The following is a 22,481-nucleotide window of genomic DNA, read 5'->3' as shown; positions in this document are numbered from 1 at the left end:
TTGTTGCTACGAGACATTTCCACTTCACAATAACAACAATTGATCGGGGCAGCTCTAGAAGGGCATAAATTTGACTAACTGACTTGTTGGAAAGGTGGCATCCTATGACTGTCTCATGTTGAAAGTCACTGAGCTCTTCAGTAAGGCCATTCTACTACCAATGTTTTTCTATGGAGATTGCATGGCTGTGCGCTCAATTTTATATACCTGTCAGCAACGAGTGTGGCCACACACACTATACAGATGAAGTCAGAAGTTTACATATACCTTAGCCAAATACATTTAAATTCAGTTTTTCACAAATCCTGACATTTAACCCTAGTATAAATTCCCTGTACTCGGTCAGTTAGGATCACCACTTTATTTTAAGAATGTGAAATGCCATAATAATAGTAGAGAGAAGGATTTCTTGCAGCTTTTATTTCGTTCATCACATTCCCAGTGGGTCAGAAGTTTACATATACTCAATTGGTATTTGGTAGCATTGCCTTTAAATTGTTTAATTTGGGTCAAACATTTCAGGTAGCCTTCCACAAGCGCCCCACAATAAATTGGGTGAATTTTGGCCCATTCCTCCTGACAGAGCTGGTGTAACGGAGTCAGGTTTGTAGGCCTCCTTGCTCGCTCACGCTTTTTCAGTTCTGCCCACATATTTTCTATGGGATTGAGGTCAAGGCTTTGTGATGGCCACTCCAATATCTTGCCTTTGTTGTCTTGAAGCCATTTTGCCACAACTTTGGAAGTATGCTTGGGGTCATTGCCCATTTGGAAGACCCATTTGGGGCAGATTAAGGGGCAGCACCGGACTAAGTGGCAGCACCAGACTAAGGGGCAGCACCGGACTAAGGGTCAGCACCAGGATAAGGGTCAGCACCAGGATAAGGGTCAGCACCAGGATAAGGGTCAGCACCAGGATAAGGGTCAGCACCAGGATAAGGGTCGGCAGCTCCGGACTGAGGGACGGCAGCTCCGGACTGAGGGACGGCAGCTCCGGACTGAGGGACGGCAGCTCCGGACTGAGGGACGGCAGCTCCGGACTGAGGGACGGCAGCTCCGGACTGAGGGACGGCAGCTCCGGACTGGCTGGCTGATCCTGGCTGGCTCTGGCGGATCCTGGCTGGCTGGCTCTGGCGGATCCTGGCTGGATGACGGCTCTGGCTGGTCATGGCTCTGGCGGATCCTGGCTGGATGACGGCTCTGGCTGGTCATGGCTCGCTGGCTGGTCATGGCTCGCTGGCTGGTCATGGCTCGCTGACGGCTCTGGCTGGTCATGGCTCGCTGACGGCTCTGGCTGGTCATGGCTCGCTGACGGCTCTGGCTGGTCATGGCTCGCTGACGGCTCTGGCTGGTCATGGCTCGCTGACGGCTCTGGCTGGTCATGGCTCGCTGACGGCTCTGGCTGGTCATGGCTCGCTGACGGCTCTGGCTGGTCATGGCTCGCTGACGGCTCTGGCTGGTCATGGCTCGCTGACGGCTCTGGCTGATCCGGTCTGGCGGAAGGCTCTGGCTGATCCGGTCTGGCGGAAGGCTCTGGCTGATCCGGTCTGGCGGAAGGCTCTGGCTGATCCGGTCTGGCGGAAGGCTCTGGCCGATCCGGTCTGGCGGAAGGCTCTGGCCGATCCGGTCTGGCGGAAGGCTCTGGCCGATCCGGTCTGGCGGAAGGCTCTGGCCGATCCGGTCTGGCGGAAGGCTCTGGCCGATCCGGTCTGGCGGAAGGCTCTAGCGGCTCATGGCAGACGGGCGGCTTTGCAGGCTCATGGCAGACGGGCGGCTTTGCAGGCTCATGGCAGACGGGCGGCTTTGCAGGCTCATGGCAGACGGGCGGCTTTGCAGGCTCATGGCAGACGGGCGGCTTTGCAGGCTCATGGCAGACGGGCGGCTTTGCAGGCTCATGGCAGACGGGCGGCTTTGCAGGCTCATGGCAGACGGGCGGCTTTGCAGGCTCATGGCAGACGGGCGGCTTTGCAGGCTCAATACAGACGGGCGGCTTTGCAGGCTCAATACAGACGGGCGGCTCATGCGGCACTTGGCAGACGGGCGGCTCATGCGGCACTTGGCAGACGGGCAGTTCAGGAGTCGTTGGGCAGACGGGCAGTTCAGGCGCCGTTGGGCAGACGGGCAGTTCAGGCCGGCTGAGACGCACTGTAGGCCTGGTGCGTGGTGCCGGAACTGGAGGTACCGGGCTAAGGACATGCACCTTCAGGCTAGTGCGGGGAACAACAACAGGGCACACTGGACTCTCAAGGCGTACTATAGGCCTGGTGCGTGGTACCGGCACTGGTAGTACCGGGCTGAGGGCACGCACATCAGGGCGAGTACGGGGAGAAGGAACAGCGCGTACAGGGCTCTGGAGACGCACAGGAGGCTTAGTGCGTGGTGCCGGAACTGGTGGTACTGGACTGGAGACACGCACCATAGGGAGAGTGCGTGGAGGAGGAACAGGGCTCTGGAGACGCACTGGAAGCCTGGTGCGTGGTGTAGGCACTGGTGGTACTGGCCTGGAGCGGGGAGGTGGCGCCGGAAATACCGGACCGTGCAGGCGTACTGGCTCCCTTGAGCCTGCCCAACCTTACCTGGTTGAATGCTCCCCGTCGCCCGACCAGTGCGGGGAGGTGGAATAACCCGCACCGGGCTATGTAGGCGAACCGGGGACACCATGCGTAAGGCTGGTGCCATGTAAGCCGGACCGAGGAGACGCACTGGTGGCCAGATATGTAGGGCCGGCTTCATGACATCCGGCTCAATACTCAATCTAGCCCTGCCAGTTCGGGGAGGTGGAATAACCCGCACCGGGCTATGCACACGTACAGGAGACACCGTGCGCTCTACTGCGTAACACGGTGTCTGCCCGTACTCCCGCTCTCCACGTTTAGCCTGGGAAGTTACCTGCCCTCGGCCCACTACCTCTTCCCCCCCCCCCCCCCCCCAAGACATTTTTGGGGTTTACTCACAGGCTTCCTTGCTAGTCGCGTACCCTCAACTTCGGTTCCTCTCTCCGGTTGCCTCTGCTCTCCTAATCGCCTCCAGCTGTTCCCATGGAAGGCGATCTCTTCCAGCTCGGATCTCCTCCCATGTGTAGCAACCCTTGCCGTCCAATACATCCTCCCATGTCCACGAGTCCTGGTTACTTTGCCGCTGTTGTTGGTTCCGCTCACGCTGCTTGATCCATGTGTGGTGGGAGATTCTGTCACGGTCGTCTTGATGTGAATGAATGGACCAAGGCGCAGCGTGATATGAATACATCTTTTATTTTACGACGAAGATGAACACGAAACGAAACACTTATACAAACTATACAAAACAACAAACAACCGTGAAGCTACAAACGAAAGTGCACACACAAGCTACTTACGTTCAACATAGACAATCTCCCACAATCACCTAAAGCCTATGGCTGCCTTAAATATGGCTCCCAATCAGAGACAATTAATGACATCTGTCTCTGATTGAGAACCAAACCAGGCAACCATAGACTTTCCTAGAACTCTCTCCTGAACATAACCCCATACACTATACAACACCCCCTAAACAATACACACACCCTAAACTAGACAAAACACACAACTTCCCATGTCACACCCTGACCTAACTAAAGAAAACAAAGAATACTAAGGCCAGGGCGTGACATAACCGACTTGCCAAAACTATAGTTTGTTAACAAGAAATGTGTGGAGTGGTTGAAAAACTGAGTTTTAATGACTCCAACCTAAGTGTATAAAAACTTCCGACTTCAACTGTATATATACAAACGTAAGTTGATGTTGGGGTGGTTCTGGAGATGCTGAATATGAAGTAGAAAATATTTTCCCTTTAAACTTCTTATGGCTGCAGTCCCGTTAACGGGATCGATATGACAACAGCCAGTCGAAGTGCAGGGCGCCAAAATTCAAAAACCAGAAATCTCATAATTAAAATTCCTCAGACATTCATGTGTCTTATATCATTTTAAAGGTAATCTTGTTGTTAATCCCACCAAAGTGTCCGATTTTCAAATAGGCTTTTCAGCGAAAGCACTACAAATGATTATGTTAGGTCACCACAAAACCACAATAACCACAGCCATTTTTTCCAGCTAAAGATAGCTTTCACAAAAACCAGAATAGAGATCAAAATTAATCACTAACCTTCGATTATTTTCATCAGATGACACTCATAGGACTTCATGTTACACAATACATGCATGTTTTGTTTGATTAAAGACAAACATCTTGTGAATCCAGCCAATATTTCCGATTTTTTTTAAGTGTTTTACAGTGAAAACACAATATAGCATTATATTAGCTTACTACAATAGCCTACCACACTACCGCATTCATTCATCAAGGCACGTTAGCGATAGCGAATAAACCAGCAAGATATATAATTTTTGACTAACCTTGATAGCTTCATCAGATGACAGTCCTATAACATCAGGTTATACATACACTTATGTTTTGTTCGAAAATGTGCATATTTAGAGCTGAAATCAGTGGTTATACATTGTGCTAACGTTGTGCTAACGTAGCATCTTTTTCCCACAACGTCCGGATATTTTTCTGACACACATATTCTGACCAAATAGCTATTCATAAACATAAAAAATACATGTTGTATAGGAAATGATAGATACACTAGTTCTTAATGCAATCGCCGTGTTAGAATTCTAAAAATAACTTCATTACGATATGCAGTTTACGTTATGGCAAGAGAGTACCCAAAACCTGCCCGCAAACGACTAGTTCACATGTACGACAGATATATGAAATAGCATCATAAAATGGGTCCTACTTTTGCTGATCTTCCATCAGAATGTTGTACAAGGGGTCCTGTGTCGGGAACAATCGTTGTTTGGATTTAGAATGTCCTCTTCTCCAGTCAATTAGCACGGAAAGCTAGCAAAGTGGCGCTAAGCTCTCCTTCCTGAACAAAGGCACACAACGCAACACGCCTAACGACCCGAAATAATTTCAATAATCTAATGAAACTATATTGAAAAAACATACTTTACGATGATATTGTCACATGTATCAAATAAAATCAAAGCCGGGGATATTAGTCGTCTATAACGACAGCTGTACAGAAGGCAAATCCAGGTCCCTTCGCGCGCTCTCCAGAAAACAGGAAACTGGTGACACGTCATGCCAAGAGCTATTATGCGAGCCCAGATCAAGTTACACACTCCATTTCTTCTCACTCCTTGTCGACATCTAGTGGAAGACGTATGAAGTGCATCTAAACTAATAAATATCAAGGACTTTAATAGGCAGCCCCTAGAAGAGAGCATCGATTTCAGATTTTCCACTTCCTGTCAGGAAGTTTGCTGCAAAATTAGTTCTGTTTTACTCACAGATATAATTCAAACGGTTTTAGAAACTAGAGAGTGTTTTCTATCCAATAGTAATAATAATATGCATATTGTACGAGCAAGAATTGAGTACGAGGCCGTTTGAAATGGGCACCTTTTATCCGGCTACTCAATACTGCCCCTGCAGCCCAAACAGGTTAAGTTCATATTTATATAAAAAAATCAGAGTTTACATTGAGGCGTTAGATTCACTAGTTGCAAAAACATCAAGTGACTTTGCATAGCCACATCGTTTCAACAGAAATACTCATCATAAATATAGTTGATAATACAAGTTATACACATGGAATTATAGATATACCTCTCCTTAATGCAGGCGCTGTGTCAGTTTTCAAAAAAACTTTATGGAAAAATAAACCATGCAATAATCTGAGACGGAGCTCAGATGATTAGCCAAATTAGCCACCATGTTGGACTCAACAGAAACCAGAAAATACATGATAAATGTTTCCTTACTTTGATGAATTCATCAGAATGCAGTCATAGGAATCCCTGGTCCACAATAAATGCTTGATTTGTTCGTTAATGTCTGTTATTTATGTAAAATTAGCTACTTTCGAATTGTTTACCAAACACCCTAACCATAGTCTCAAAGCGCGACCACTATAACGTGACGAAATGTCCAAACGTTCCGTTACAGTCAGTAGAAACATGTCAAACGATGTACTGAATCAATCTTTAGAATGTTGTTAACATACATCTTGAATAACGTTCCAACCGGAGAATTAAATCGACTTCAATTGAGAGATGGAACGGAGCTGCCTCTCACGTGAACGCGCGTGTTGAATGTATGGTCACCTCATGGCAGTGATTACTCATTTCTGTCTCCTTCGACCCCCCTTCACATTAGAGTCATCAGACTTAGTTCTATTGACTGTTGACATCTAGTGGAAGCCGTAGGAAGTGAAAACCCATCCATATCTCTCTGTATTTTCAATGAGAGCTTGGTTGAAAATATGGCACCCCCAGAAAAAATCCAAACAGGAAGTGGAGCTTCTCAGGTTTTTGCCTGCCATATGAGTTTTGTTAATCTCACAGACATAATTCAAACAGTTTTAGAAACTTCAGAGTGTTTTCCATCCAATACTAATAATAATATGCATATATTAGTAACTGGGACTGAGGAGCAGGCCGTTTACTCTGGGCACCTTTCATCCAAGCTACTCAATACTGCCCCTGCAGCCATAAGAAGTTAACTAATTTACCACATGGCTATGTCATCATGGAAGGCCAAAACTCCATCCCACCAAAACAGGCTGAAATATCAGGCGGTCTTTTCAAACAGTTCTTATACTAAAAGGGCATTATCATCATTTTCACAATATTATTCCACCCAAATATTGCGGAAGTACATATAAAACAAGAAAATCACATTTTTTGACCGCACTGGGCCTTGAAAAGCTTTTTGTTGTTGTTGTGTGCCCTGGTGTGCTGCACTGGCTAACATTTTGTGTGTGTGCGTGTGTGTTTTTCAGAGGTGTCCAACCTGCTGGTGGTAACTAAGGACAGAGTGCTGGTTCCCCAGACAACCCTGCAGGAGAGTCAACTCAGCTTCCACAGAATTCTCAAGGAGGAGATCATGCAGGTGCACTGCACTGCTACTACACACACTGCGACACACACACCTCTACACACACTGCTACACACACACCTTTACACACACTGTGACACATACAGTCTACACACACACACACACACACTGCTACGCACACACACCTCTACATACACTGCGACACACATACACTTTTTTTCTTTTTTTTCTCAAGATGACGTAGCAGTGCAGACGTGGTTAGTCGTCCTCTCGTTTACTTCTTCTATTTTTCGTCTTTTTTGTATATATTCCAATTTATTTTTCAATCTCTTTTTTCCTTTTTAAATTAAATATACCTTCCAGTAACCCGCCTCACTCAATGTGACACAGATCCGCAATTTTTTAGACCTTATAGCCAAAACTTTCTTCAACAGCTAGCCAGCTAATTAGCTACTAGTTATTTAGTCATTGTTAGCCACTGCTAGCAGCCTTTACCCTCTGCTCCGATTCCTGCCGTAAACCCTGGACCATTGATCATCACAGCTAGCTAGCTGCCACTGAGTGACCCAGCCCCGAAGCTAGCCCTGAGCCAGGCTCATCTCCCGGCTAGCAAACGAAATTACCACAACTACAATACCTCTTTTGCCATCTGGCCCGGTCCCTTCGTCGACACGGCGCCCCGCCGTACCACCACGACTGGTCCGCAGACGTAATTCCATCAGCTGTGCCTTCAACCGGCCTTTGCCGGACGTCGGAGCAGACGCTTCTACTTACCCCGGACTGCAAACTTTAAACGCCGTGTCTCCCGCATGCTAGCGTAGCAACGACTACCCCGCGGCTTCCCTGTTCCATCTATTGCTGTACACTGGACCCTATGGTCACTTGGCTACATAGCTGATGCCTGCTGGACTGTTCATTTATCACGGTACTCCATATTGTTTATATTTGTTTATCTGTCGGCCCTAGCCCCGAACTCAGGCCCTGTGTGTAGTTAACCGACCCTCTCTGCCCATTCATCGCCATTTTACCTGTTGTTGTTGTCTTAGCTGATTAGCTGTTGTTGTCTTACCCGTTGTTGTCTTAGCTAGCTCTCCCAATCATCACCTGTGATTGCTTTATGCCTCACTTTGTCACTTTCAAATGTCAATATGCGTTGCATACTGTTGTTTAGGATAATTGTCATTGTTTTAGTTTACTGCGGAGCCCCTAGTCCCACTGTACATGCCTTAGATACCTCCTTTGTCCCACCTCCCACACATGCGGTGATCTCACCCAGTATAACCAGCGTGTCCAGAGATGCAACCCCGCTTATCATCACTCAGTGCCTGGGCTTACCTCCACTGTATCCGCACCCCACCATACCCCTGTCTGTACATTATGCCCTGAATCTATTCTACCACGGCCAGAAATCTGCTCCTTTTATTCTCTGTCAACAACGCACTAGACGACCAGTTTTGCTAGCCTTTAGCCGTACCCTCATCCTACTCCTCCTCTGTTTCTCGGGTGATGTGGAGGCTAACCCAGGCCCTGCGTGTCCCCAGGCACTCTCATTTGTTGACTTCTGTAATCGAAAAAGCCTTGGTTTCATGCATGTTAACATCAGAAGCCTCCTCCCTAAGTTTGTTTTACTCACTGCTTTAGCACACTCCGCCAACCCTGATGTCCTTGCCGTTTGCCGTGTCTGAATCCTGGCTGAGGAATGCCACCAAAAATGTTGAGATTTCCATACCCAACTACAACATTTTCCATCAAGATAGAACTGTCAAAGGGGGAGGAGTTGCAATATACTGCAGAGATGGCTTGCAAAGTTCTGTCATACTTTCCAGGTCTATGCCCAAACAGTTCAAGCTACTAATTTAAAAAATGAATCTCTCCACTTAGCTCCCAGCTGTGCCCTGGACACCATATGTGAATTGATTGCCCCTCATCTATCTTCAGAGTTCGTTCTGTTAGGTGACCTAAACTGGGATATGCTTAAAACCCCAGCAGTCCTACAATCTAAACTAGATGCCCTCAATCTCACACAAATCATCAAGGAAACCACCAGGTAAAACCCTAAATCCGTAAACATGGGCACCCTCATAGATATTATCCTGACCAACTTGCCCTCCAAATACACCTCTGCTGTTTTCAATCAGGATCTCAGCGATCACTGCCTCATTGCCTGCATCCTCTATCGGTCCGCGGTCAAACGACCACCCCTCATCACCTTTAAACGCTCCCTAAAACACTTCTGCGAGCAGGCCTTTCTAATCGACCTGGCCCGGGTATCCTGGAAGGATATTGACCTCATCCCGTCAGTCGAGGATGCCTGGTCGTTCTTTAAAAGTAATTTCCTCACCATCTTAAATAAGCATGCCCCTTTCAAAAAATGTAGAACTAAGAACAGATATAGCCCTTGGTTCACTCCAGACCTGACTGCCCTTGACCCGCACAAAAACATCCTGTGGCGTCGCATCGAATAGTCCCCGTGATATGCAACTGTTCAGGGAAGTTAGGAACCAATACAGTCAATCAGGAAAGCAAAGGCTAGCTTTTTCAAACAGAAATTTGCATCCTGAAGCTCTAACTCCAAAACGTTTTGGGACACTGTAAAGTCCATGGAGAACAAGAGCACCTCCTCCCAGCTGCCCACTGCAATGAGGGTAGGCAACACGGTCACCACCGATAAATCCATGATGATCGAACATTTCAATAAGCATTTCTCTACGGCTGGCCATGCTTTCCTCCTGGTTACTCCAACCCCGGGCCAACAGCTCCGCACCTCCCGCAGCTACTTGCTTGAACCTTCCCAGCTTCTCCTTCACCCAAATCCAGAACGCAGATGTTCTGAAAGAGCTGCAAAACCTGGACCCGTACAAATCAGCTGGGCTAGACAATCTGGACCCTCTCTTTCTAAAATGATCCGTCGTCATTGTTGCAACCCCTATTACCAGTCTGTTCAACCTCTTTCGTATCGTCTGAGATCCCTAAAGATTGGAAAGCTGCCGCAGTCATTCCCCTCTTCAAAGGGGGTGACACTCTAGACCAAAACTGTTATAGACCTGTATCCATTCTGCCCTGCCTTTCTAGTCTTTTAAAGCCAAGTAAATAAACAGATCACTGACCATTTCGAATCCCACCGTACCTTCTCTGCTGTGCAATCCGGTTTCCGAGCTGGTCATGGGTGCCCCTCAGCCATGCTCAAGGTACTAAACGATATCATAACCGCCATTGATAAAAGACAGTACTGTGCAGCCGTCTTCATCGACCTGGCCAAGGCTTTCAACTCTGTCAATCACCATATTATTATCGGCAGACTCAATAGCCTTGGTTTCTCAAATGACTGCCTCGCCTAGTTCGCCAACTACTTCGCAGACAAAGTTTGTGTGTCAAATCGGAGGGCCTGTTGTCCGGACCTCTGGCAGTCTCTATGGGGGTCCTACAGGGTTCAATTCTCAGGCCGACTCTTTTCTCTGTATATATCAATGATGTCGCTCTTGCTGCGGGTGATTCCCTGATCCACCTCTACGCAGACGACACCATTCTGTATAAAACTGGCCCTTCTTTGGACACTGTGTTAACTAACCTCCAGACAAGCTTCAATACCATACAACACTCCTTCCGTGGCCTCCAACTGCTCTTAAACGCTAGCAAAACCAAATGCATGCTTTTCAACCGTTCGCTGCCCGCACCCGGCCGACTAGCATCACTACTCTGGACGGTTCTGACCTAGAATATGTGGACAACTACAAATACCTAGGTGTCTGGCTAGACTGTAAACTCTCCTTCCAGACTCATATCAAACATCTCCAATCCAAAATCAAATCTAGAATCGGCTTTCTATTTCACAACAAAGCCTCCTTCACTCACGCCGCCAATCTTACCCTAGTAAAACTGTCTTACCCTAGTAAAACTATCCTACCGATCCTCGACTTCGGCGATGTCATCTACAAAATAGCTTCCAATACTCTACTTGGCAAATTGGATGTAGTGTATCACAGTGCCTTCCGTTTTGTTACCAAAGCCCCTTATACCACCCACCACTGCGACCTGTATGCTCTAGTCGGCTGGCCCTCGCTACATATTCGTCGCCAGACCCACTGGCTCCAGGTCATCTATAAGTGTATGCTAGGTAAATATCCGCCTTCTCAGCTCACTGGTCACGATAACAACACCCACCCATAGCACGCGCTCCAGCAGGTATATCTCACTGGTCATCCCCAAAGCCAACACCTCTTTGGCCGCCTTTCCTTCCAGTCCTCTGCTACCAGTGACTGGAACGAATTCCAATAATCGCTGAAGCTGGAGACTTACTTTTCCCTCACTAACTTTAAACATCAGCTATCTGAGCAGGTAACCGATCGCTGCAGCTGTACATTGTCCATCTGTAAATAGCCCGTCCAATCTACCTACCTCATCCCCATATTGTTTTATTTACTTTACTGCTCTTTTGCACACCAGTATCACTACTTACACACCATCATCATCATCTGCTCATCTATCACTTCAGTGTTAATCTGCTGAATTGTAATTACTTTGCTACAATGGCCTATTTTTTGCCTTACCTCCTCATGCCAATTGCACACACTGTATATAGACTTTCTTTTTTTCTATTGTGTTATTGACTGTACGCTTGTTTATTCCATGTGTAACTCTGTGTTGTTGTTTCTGTCGCACTGCTATGCTTTATCTTGGCCAGGTCACAGTTGTAAATGAGAACTTGTTCTCAAATAGCTTACCTGGTTAAATAAAGGTGAAATAAAAATAAAACACACGCACGCTACACACTCTGCTGGACACACGCTACACACTCTGCTGGACACACGCTACACACTCTGCTGGACACACGCTACACACTCTGCTATACACACGCTACACACTCTGCTACTTTACACTTTGCTACACACACTGCTAGACACATGCTACACACTCTGCTAGACACACGCTACACACTCTGCTAGACACACGCTACACACACTGCTAGACACACGCTACACACTCTGCTAGACACACGCTACACACTCTGCTATTTTACATTTTGCTACACACACGCTACACACTCTGCTAGACACTTGCTACACACTGCTACGTTACACTTTGCTACACACACAAACCGTACCTCTTGTCACATCCATCCATCCATCGGCTGACAGAGACTTTGTCAATCGTTACTTTTCTAGGGACTTCAGCCCTTCAGTGTTTTCTTACTGGTGTTTGTCACCAGTGTGTATTTACGATGATGTGTATATGTTATGAGTGTGTATTGACTAACTCTCTGTCCTCTTCCTCCTGTATCTATCAGGGAGAACACCTGGGGCTGGGTACCCGGACCAACATCTATGCTGGAGTACTGAAGGTGAAGAGTGAGGAGGATGCAGGATACTATCCCTCTCAGGAGCTAAAAGTAGTGCTGAAGGTGTTGGGGTCCGGACACAGAGACATCTCCCTGGTAAGACACACATACACCATCTACATCATGGGATTACTTTAGGGACTCCCTCAAGAAGCGTGAAGAATGCACAGTGATGCCGACACGATGCTGTTTTTGTACCCAATACATTAGTGTGTGTGTGTGTGTGTGTGTGTGTGTATATATATGTGTATATATTGTTAGGTTCTTCTTTTTCAAAGTAAATAACTCACGGACACTAGAGAAGCTTTAACCAAGTTTAATTCTTCCCAAAGGTTCTGTACAGCTGTAATCAGACAGGAAAACATTCCTCACAACACAGTTACATACATCCTACTTAAAACACTCCTCGTTCTCTCCAATTCTTACAGTTTATGGCTCCACAGGAAGCTAATAAAAAGGCTAACAGGATAACAAACCTTTATTACTCCCTTAAGAGAATCTGTCCTCCCCTCCTGACCTCAACCCCTCCTTCATCTAATCCACAGATGTCCATCTGTCTCCCCTGTTTCACACGTTGCTCTCCTCTCACCCCCCCAACACATTCCAACACATTCCAACACATTCCAACACATTTCACAGCCATCTGTCTCCCCTGTTTCTCACGTTGCTCTCCTCTCATCCCCCCAACACATTCCAACACATTCCAACACATTCCACAGCCATCTGTCTCCCCTGTTTCTCACATTGCTCTCCTCTCATCCCCCCAACACATTCCAACACATTCCAACACATTCCACAGCCATCTGTCTCCCCTGTTTCTCACGTTGCTCTCCTCTCATCCCCCCAACACATTCCAACACATTCCAACACATTCCACAGCCATCTGTCTCCCCTGTTTCACACGTTGCTCTCCTCTCACCCCCCAACACATTCCAACACATTCCAACACATTCCAACACATTCCACAGCCATCTATCTCCCCTGTTTCTCACGTTGCTCTCATCTCATCCCCCCAACACATTCCAACACATTCCAACACATTCCACAGCCATCTGTCTCCCATGTTTCACAAGTTGCTCTCCTCTCACCCCCCCAACACATTCCAACACATTCCAACACATTCCAACACATTCCACAGCCATCTGTCTCCCCTGTTTCTCACGTTGCTCTCATCTCATCCCCCCAACACATTCCAACACATTCCAACACATTCCAACACATTCCAACACATTCCAACACATTCCACAGCCATCTGCCTCCCCTGTTTCACACATTGCTCTCATCTCATCCCCCCAACACATTCTGAAGCCATCTGTCTTTCTTCAGAGATATAAAACCAATTCTCTTTCATTTCCTATCATTCATTTCCTATCTCAATTATCAAAGTTCAGCCGATTCCAACTGTATGTATGTATGTATGTATGTATGTATACAGTTGAAGTCGTACGTTTACATACACTTTAGCCAAATACATTTAAGCTCAGTTTTTCACAATTCCTGACATTTAATGCTAGTAAAAAATCCCTGTCTTAGGTCAGTTAGGAGCAACACTACGTCAGAATAATAGTAGAAATAATGATTTATTGCAGCTTTTATTTCTTTCATTACATTCCCAGTGGGTCAGAAGTTTACATACACTCAATTAGTATTTGGTAGCATTGCCTTTAAATTGTTTAACTTGGGTCAAACGTTTTGGGTAGCCTTCCACAAGCTTCCCACAATAAGTTAGGTGCATTTTGGCCCATTCCTCCTGACAGAGCTGGTGTAACTGAGTCAAGTTTGTAGGCCTCCTTGCTCGCACACGCTTTTTCAGCTCTGACCACAAATTTTCTATGGGATTGAGGTCAGTGCTTTTGATGGCCACTTCAATACCTTGACTTTGTTGTCCTTAAGCCATTTTGCCACAACTTTGGAAGTATGCTTGGGGTCATTGTCCATTTGGAAGACCCCTTTGCGACCAAGCTTTAACTTCCTGACTGATGTCTTGAGATGTTGCTTCAATATATCCACATAATTTTCCTGTCTCATGATTCCATCTATTTTGTGAAGTGCACCAGTCCCTTCTGCAGCAAAGCACCCCACAACATGATGCTGCCACCCCCGTGCTTCACGGTTGGCATGGTGTTCTTCGGCTTGCAAACCTCCCCCTTTTTCCTCCACACTTATTATTACCAAGACATTTGTGGGGTGGTTGAAAAACGAGTTTCAATGACTCCAACCTAAGTGTACGTAAACTTCCGGCTCCAACTGTATATGTGTGTGTGACTCTCTTTATTTAAATAGCTTCCAATGTATTCTCTGTTAGTCAGCACGTCAGCACTAAATAATGTTCTCTGGGGGTGCACCAGCTCATGCCTTTTATTAGACTGTGTCAGTATTATGCCACATTCCATATTAGCTAACTCTGACTCTCTGTCTCCCCCTCTGTCACGCCCTCTCCTGTCCTCCATCTCTGTCTCTCCCTCTGCCTCCCTCTTTCTGTCCTGCCCCCCCATCTCTCCCTCTGTCTCTCCCTCTGTCGCTCCCTCTCCTGTCCTCCATCTGTCTCCTTCGCTGTCTCTCCCTCTGTCTCTACCTCTCTCTTGTCCTCCATCTGTATCTGTCTCTCTCTCCTGTCCTCCATCTCTGCCTCTCCCTCTGCCTCTCCTTCTCACTCCCTCTCTCCTGCCCCCCCACCCCCTGTCTCTCCATCTCCATATCTCTCTCCTTCTCTGTCTCTCCCTCTCTCTCTCCTGTCCTCCATCTCTCTCCCTCTCTCCTGCCCCCCACCCCCTGTCTCTCCATCTCCATCTCTCTCTCCTTCTCTGTCTCTCCCTCTCACTCTCTCCTGTCCTCCCCCTCTGTCTCTCCCTCTCTCTCCTGTCTCTTCCTATCTCTCTCTCTCCTGTTATCCCTCTCTCTCCCCAGGCCTTTTTTGAGACAGCTAGTATGATGCGGCAGGTCTCCCATAAGCACATCGCCCTGCTCTATGGAGTCTGTGTACGCCACCTTGAGAGTGAGTGTACACACACACACACACACACACACACACACACACACACACACACACACACACACACACACACACACACACACACACATGACCCTATAAACCTCTCTTCCTGTGCAGTGTTCATACAGGACCTATACTACAGTATTGCAGTAGTAGATCAGCAGATATGATGGGACTTGTCATTATTTATAAATAATGAATTCCCCATGAGCTGTTGACTCAGTATGGAATAGTACGTTGACATAGGTTGAATCTCAAACCGATCACTTTGAGCACTCGATCACTCGATAAAGGACTTAGTGTTCAGTTTGAGATGAATCTATACTGTGCTGTACCCTCTGAACACGATTTACCTGTCTAAACCAGTTAGTGGGAGATGTTTGGTAGGAGTACAGTAATGTAGCTGTACTGTTTTCCCCAACAAAAGACACACCAGTCTTACTGTTGTGGTAGCCAGGCAGAATATGTTGTGTGTGTGTTGTTTGAGGCATCCATTCTCAGTGAAATGAAATCAGTTCCAGTCAATAGCATGTGACTTAATGTGTCAATCAAATGTATTTCTAAAGCCCTTTTTACATCAGCAGATGTCACAAAGTGCTGTACAGAATTCCAGCCTAAAATCCCAAACAGCAAGCAATGCAGATGTAGAAGCACAGTGGCTGGGAAAAACTCCCTAGAAAGGCAGGAACATAGGAATGTACAGGCTGACTGGGATGTCAATGTGTTTTATCTTGCCTAACTCTCTCCTTCCCTCCCTGATTTCCTGTTTCCTTCATCTACCCCTTCGTTCGTGTGTGTGTGTCAAATCAAATGGTATGCTTCATAAACAACAGGTGTAGATCAACAGTGAAATGCTTACTTATGGGTCCTCTCCAACAATGCAGAGTTAAAGATAAAAAAATAAACACACGGAATGAATACACAGTAAAATAACGAGTAAAAATAACATGGCTATATACAGGGAGTACCAGTACCGAGTTGATGTGCTGGGGTATGAGGTAATAACTTGTCTATTTACAGGGGGTACCAGTACCGAGTTGATGTGCAGGGGTATGAGGTAATAACTTGTCTATTTACAGGGGGTACCAGTACCGAGTTGATGTGCTGGGGTATGAGGTAATAACTTGTCTATTTACAGGGGGTACCAGTACCGAGTTGATGTGCTGGGGTATGAGGTAATAACTTGTCTATTTACAGGGGGTACCAGTACCGAGTTGATGTGCTGGGGTATGAGGTAATAACTTGTCTATTTACAGGGGGTACCAGTACCGAGTTGATGTGCTGGGGTATGAGGTAATAACTTGTCTATTTACAGGGGGTACCAGTACCGAGTTGATGTGCTGGAGTATGAGGTAATAACTTGTCTATTTACAGGGGGTACCAGTACCGAGTTGATGTGCAGGGGTATGAGGTAATAACTTGTCTATTTACAGGGGGTACCAGTACCGAGTTGATGTGCTGGGGTATGAGGTAATAACTTGTCTATTTACAGGGGGTACCAGTACCGAGTTGATGTGCAGGGGTATGAGGTAATAACTTGTCTATTTACAGGGGGTACCAGTACCGAGTTGATGTGCAGGGGTATGAGGTAATAACTTGTCTATTTACAGGGGGTACCAGTACCGAGTTGATGTGCTGGGGTATGAGGTAATAACTTGTCTATTTACAGGGGGTACCAGTACCGAGTTGATGTGCTGGGGTATGAGGTAATAACTTGTCTATTTACAGGGGGTACCAGTACCGAGTTGATGTGCAGGGGTATGAGGTAATAACTTGTCTATTTACAGGGGGTACCAGTACCAAGTTGATGTGCAGGGGTATGAGGTAATAACTTGTCTATTTACAGGGGGTACCAGTACCGAGTTGATGTGCTGGGGTATGAGGTAATAACTTGTCTATTTACAGGGGGTACCAGTACCGAGTTGATGTGCTGGGGTATGAGGTAATAACTTGTCTATTTACAGGGGGTACCAGTACCGAGTTGATGTGCAGGGGTATGAGGTAATAACTTGTCTATTTACAGGGGGTACCAGTACCGAGTTGATGTGCTGGGGTATGAGGTAATAACTTGTCTATTTACAGGGGGTACCAGTACCGAGTTGATGTGCTGGGGTATGAGGTAATAACTTGTCTATTTACAGGGGGTACCAGTACCGAGTTGATGTGCTGGGGTATGAGGTAATAACTTGTCTATTTACAGGGGGTACCAGTACCGAGTTGATGTGCTGGGGTATGAGGTAATAACTTGTCTATTTACAGGGGGTACCAGTACCGAGTTGATGTGCAGGGGTATGAAGTAATTGAGGTATCTATGTACATATACAGTGGGGCAAAAAAGTATTTAGTCAGCCACCAATTGTGCAAGTTCTCCCACTTAAAAAGATGAGAGAGGCCTGTAATTTTCATCATAGGTACACTTCAACTATGACAGACAAAATGAGGGGAAAAAATCAAGAAAATCACATTGTAGGATTTTTAATGAATTTATTTGCAAATTATGGTGGAAAATAAGTATTTGGTCACCTACAAACAAGCAAGATTTCTGGCTCTCACAGACCGGTAACTTCTTCTTTAAGAGGCTCCTCTGTCCTCCACTCGTTACCTGTATTAATGGCACCTGTTTGAACTTGTTATCAGTATAAAAGACACCTGTCCACAATCTCAAACAGTCACACTCCAAACTCCACTATAAATACTTTTTTGCCCCACTGTAGGTAGGGGTAAAGTGACTAGGCAACAGGATAGATAATAGACAATAGCAGCAGTATACTGTAAGTAGGGGTAAAGTGACTAGGCAACAGGATAGATAAGACAGTAGCAGCAGTATACTGTAAGTAGGGGTAAAGTGACTAGGCAACAGGATAGATAATAGACAGTAGCAGCAGTATACTGTAAGTAGGGGTAAAGTGACTTAGCACAAAGGATAGATAATAGACAGTAGTAGCAGCTTATGTGATGGGTGTGAAAGTGTGTGGTGTCAGTAGGCATGTGTGCGCATGGTGTGTGTGTGTTGGGGTGTCAGTGTGTGGGTAGAGTCCAGTGTGTGTTGGGGTGTCGGTGTGTGGGTAGAGTCCAGTGTGTGTTGGGGTGTCAGTGTATGGGTGTGTGGGTAGAGTCCAGTGTGTGTGTGTGCATAGAGTCAGTGCAAGAGAGAGAGTGCAAAAATGGGGGTCAGTGCAGGTAGTCCTGGTAGCCATTTGATAAGCTATTTAGCAGTCTTGTTTAGTAGTCTTATGGCTTGGTGATAGAAGCTGTTCAGGATCTTGTTGGTTCCAGACTGGTGCATGAGTACCGCTTGCCATGCGGTAGCAGAGAGAACAGTATGGCTTGAGTCTGACCATTTCTTGGGCCTTCCTCTGACACCGACTGGTACAGAGGTCCTGGATGGCAGGGAGCTCGGCCCTAGTGATGTACTTAGCTGTACTCACCACCTCGGTAGAACCTTGCGTTCGGGTGCCTTGCCGTTGCCGTACCAAGCGGTGATGCAAGCAGTCAAGATGCTCTCGATGGTGCAGTGGTAGAACTTTAGGCTGGCCTCCCGAGTGGCGCAGTGGTCTAAGGCTGTGCCACTAAAGATTCTGGGATCGAGTCCAGCTTCTATCGCAGACGGCCGCGAACGGGAGACCCACGGGGTGGCGCACAATTGGCCCAGCATCGTCCGGGTTAGGGTCTATCCCATTGTGCACTAGCGACTCCTGTGGTGGGCCGGGCGCAGTACATGCTGACACGGTCGCCAGGTGTACGGTGTTTCCATTGGTGCGGCTGGCTTCCAGGTTAAGTGGGCATTGTGTCAAAAAGCAGTGTGGCTTGGTTGGGTTGTGTTTCGGAGGACGCACAGCTCTCGACCATCGCCTCTCCCGAGTCCGTACGGGAGTTGCAGCGATGAGACACGACTGTAACTACCAAGTGGATACCACGAAATTGGGGATAAAGAGGGGTAAAAATCAAATCAAATGAAGACCTTAAGGCTGCCTCATCATTGTCGGGGATCAGTCCTACCACAGCTGTGTCGCCAGCAATCTTCATAAAGGTGTTGGAGGCGTGCGCGGCCTTGAAGTCGTGCGTGAACAGGGAGTACGGGAAGGGACTAAGCACACACCCCTGAGGGGCACCTTTGTTGATGGTCAAAGTGGCGGATGTGTTGTTTCCTACCCTCACTGCCTGGGTGAGGCCCAGGATCCAGTTGCAGAGGGTGGTGTTCAGTCCCAGGGTCCTGAGAGCACTATGGTGCTATGGTGTTGAATGCCGAGATGTAGTCAATGAACAGCATTCTTACATACTGTAGGTAGAGTGCATTTGGAAAGTATTCAGACCCCTTCACTTTTTCCACATTTTGTTAAGTTACAGCCTTATTCTAAAAATGATTAAATACATTTACATTTAAGTCATTTAGCAGACGCTCTTATCCAGAGCGACTTACAAATTAAATGTTTTTACTCATCAATCTACACACAATACCCCTTGATGACAAAGCGAAAACAGGGTTTTAGTCATTTTTGCAAAAACAGAATTACCTTATTTACATAACTGTTCAGATCCTTTGCTATGTGATTCAAATTTGAGCTCTGGTGCATCCTGTTTCCCATGATCATCCTTGAGATGTTTCTACAACTTGATTGGAGTCCACCTGTGGTAAATTCAATTGATTGGACATGATTTGGAAAGGCACATACCTCCCTATATAAGGTCCCACAGTTGACGGTGCATGTCAGAGCAAAAACCAAACCATGAAGTCAAAGGAATTGTCCGTAGAGCTCTGAGACAGGGTTGTGGCGAGGCACAGATCTGGGCAAGAGTACCAAAAAATGTCTGCAGCATTGAAGGTCCCCAAGAACACAGTGGCCTCCATCATTCTTAAATGGAAGAAGTTTAGAACCACCAAGTGTCTTCCTAGAGCTGGCCGCCCGGCCAAACTGAGCAATCGGGGGAGCATGGCCTTGGTCAGGGAGGTGATCAAGAACCCGATGGTCACTCTGAAAGAGTTCCTCTGTGGAGATGGGGGAACCTTCCAGAAGAACAACCATCTCTGCAGCACTCCACCAATCAGGCCTTTATGGTAGAGTGGCCAGACAGAAGCCCGTCCTCAGTAAAAGGCACATGACAGTCCGCTTGGATTTTGCCAAAAGGCACCTAAAGGACTGTTAGACCATGAGAAACAAGATTCTCTGATCTGAAACCAAGATTGTACTCTTTGGCCTGAATGCCAAGCATCACGTCTGGAGGAAACCTGGCACCATCCCTAAGGTGAAGCATGGTGGTGGCAGCATCATGCTATGGGGATGTTTTTCAGCAGCAGGGACTGGGAGTCTAGTCAGGATCGAGGGAAAGATAAATCTGCTCCAGAATGCTCAGGACCTCAGACTGGGGCGAAGGTTCACCTCCAAACAGGACAACAACCCTAAGCACACAACCAAGACAACGCAGAAGTGGCTTCGGGACAAGTCTCTGAATGTTGAGTGGTCCAGCCAGAGCCCGGACTTGAACCCGATCACACATCTCTGGAGAGACCTGAAAACATCTGTGCAGCGACTCTTCCCATCCAACCTGACAGAGCTTGAGAGGATCAGCAGAGAAGAATGGGAGAAACTCCCCAAATACAGGTGTGCCAAGCTTTAAGCGTCATACACAAGAAGACTCAATGCTGTAATCGCTGCCAAAGGTGCTTCAACAAAGAACTGAATAAAGGGTATGAATACTTATGCAATGTTACTTTCATTTATTTCTTTTTTTTGCAAAACAATCTAAACTATTTTTGCTTTGTCATTAGGGGGTATAGTGTGTAGATTAATAAGGTGGATTTAAAAATAAAATAAAACATTTTAGAATAAGGCTGTAACGTAACAAAATATGGAAAAAGTATTTCCGAATGCACTGTATTCCTTTTGTCCAGGTGGGTGAGGGCAGTGGTGAGTGCAATAGAAATGTCATCATCTGTGGATCTGTTGGGTCGGTATGCAAATTGGAGTTGGTCCAGGGTGTCTGTAATGATGGTGTTGATGTGAGCCATGACCCGGCTTTCAAAGCATTTCATGGCTATAGATGTGAGTGATACAGGGAAATAGTCATTTCAGCAGATTACCCTTGGGTACAGGCACTATTGTGGTCTGCTTTAAACAACTTGGTATTACAGACCTGGTCAGGGATAGGTTGAAGATGTCAGTGAAGACACATGCCAGCTGGTCAGCACATGCTCTGAGTACGCGTCCTGGTTTTCTGTCTGGCCCTGCGACCTTGAGAATGTTTAAAGGTCTTACTAACATCAGGTATGGAGAGCGAGATCACACTTTTGTACGGAACAGCTGGTGCTCTCATGCATGGTTTAGTGTTGCTTGCCTCGAAGTGTGTATGTAAATGTGTATTGACTATCTAGCACAGGAGATTGGTGGTACCTTAATTGGGGAGGACAGGCTCATAGTAATGGCTTGAGCGGAATAGGTGGAATGGTATCAAACACATGGTTTGATGCCATTTCATCACTCTATTCCAGCCATTGTTATGAGCCGTCCTTCCCGCAGCAGCTTCCACTGGAGTTCCACCATGTCTAGGGTTGCACATTTCAGAGGTGGAAACTTTCCATGGGAAATAACGGGAATATATGGGAATTAACGGAAATATATGCAAATTAATATTAATACCATTTAAATGTAGATATTTTTTGCATTGGATATATTTACCATATCATATGGAGACAGATACATAAACCTTTTACCTCATCATAAGTAGACATAATTGCAAATTATTAAATCCTTCCAATAGAAATAAACGATTTAGTGAACTTTAAGTAAATTAGTTGACTCTTCACATGGGATGATTACACTGAACAACAAAAGAAAGGGAATATTGAATGATCCCCAATGATCCATCGCATCTCCCAAAAATGTGTTCAACATACATCTGTAAAATGATAGTCTAGAAACTAAAGCTTTGGTTGTCTTCCTCTCAGGCTTCCATTTCTTCTCCCTGGACCTCCTCAATGTCCACCTCTTGAACATCAGACTCTGAAGCCTCATCTTCACTGTCACTTTCCAACCCTGTTGAGGATGGTTCGTTGTCAGGCTTAAAAAAACTCAAATTTGCCTGGATGGCCACCAATTTTTCAACCTTAGTATTGGTCAGCCTGTTGCGTGCTTTGGTGTGTGTTCCCAAACAAGGACCAGCTGCGCTCTGAGGCGGCTGATGTTGGTGGGATTTGGAGGATGATGGAGGCAACAGGGGAAAGAGCCTCAGATCCACAAAGTCCCTTTAACCAGGTGGCTGATGAGATATATTTGCACGACTG

General features: G+C 46.5%; 1 protein-coding gene across 1 annotated transcript in view; it reads left to right on the top strand.

Annotated features, from left to right (window-relative positions):
• The window catches only part of jak1 (Janus kinase 1), a 79,801-nt gene that overhangs the window by 29,790 nt on the left and 27,530 nt on the right, over positions 1-22,481 (top strand). The window contains exons 11-13 of the mRNA XM_055861582.1: positions 6,820-6,929; positions 12,160-12,306; positions 15,118-15,205. Of these exons, the coding sequence (XP_055717557.1) occupies positions 6,820-6,929; positions 12,160-12,306; positions 15,118-15,205 (345 nt within the window). The remainder of the gene's footprint in view (positions 1-6,819; positions 6,930-12,159; positions 12,307-15,117; positions 15,206-22,481) is intronic.

Source organism: Salvelinus fontinalis, chromosome 14, assembly GCF_029448725.1.
Source record: "Salvelinus fontinalis isolate EN_2023a chromosome 14, ASM2944872v1, whole genome shotgun sequence".
NCBI classification, from domain to species: domain Eukaryota; kingdom Metazoa; phylum Chordata; class Actinopteri; order Salmoniformes; family Salmonidae; genus Salvelinus; species Salvelinus fontinalis.
The sequence above is the reverse complement of the archived record's forward strand: the minus strand, read 5'-3'. Positions and strand labels throughout refer to the sequence as shown.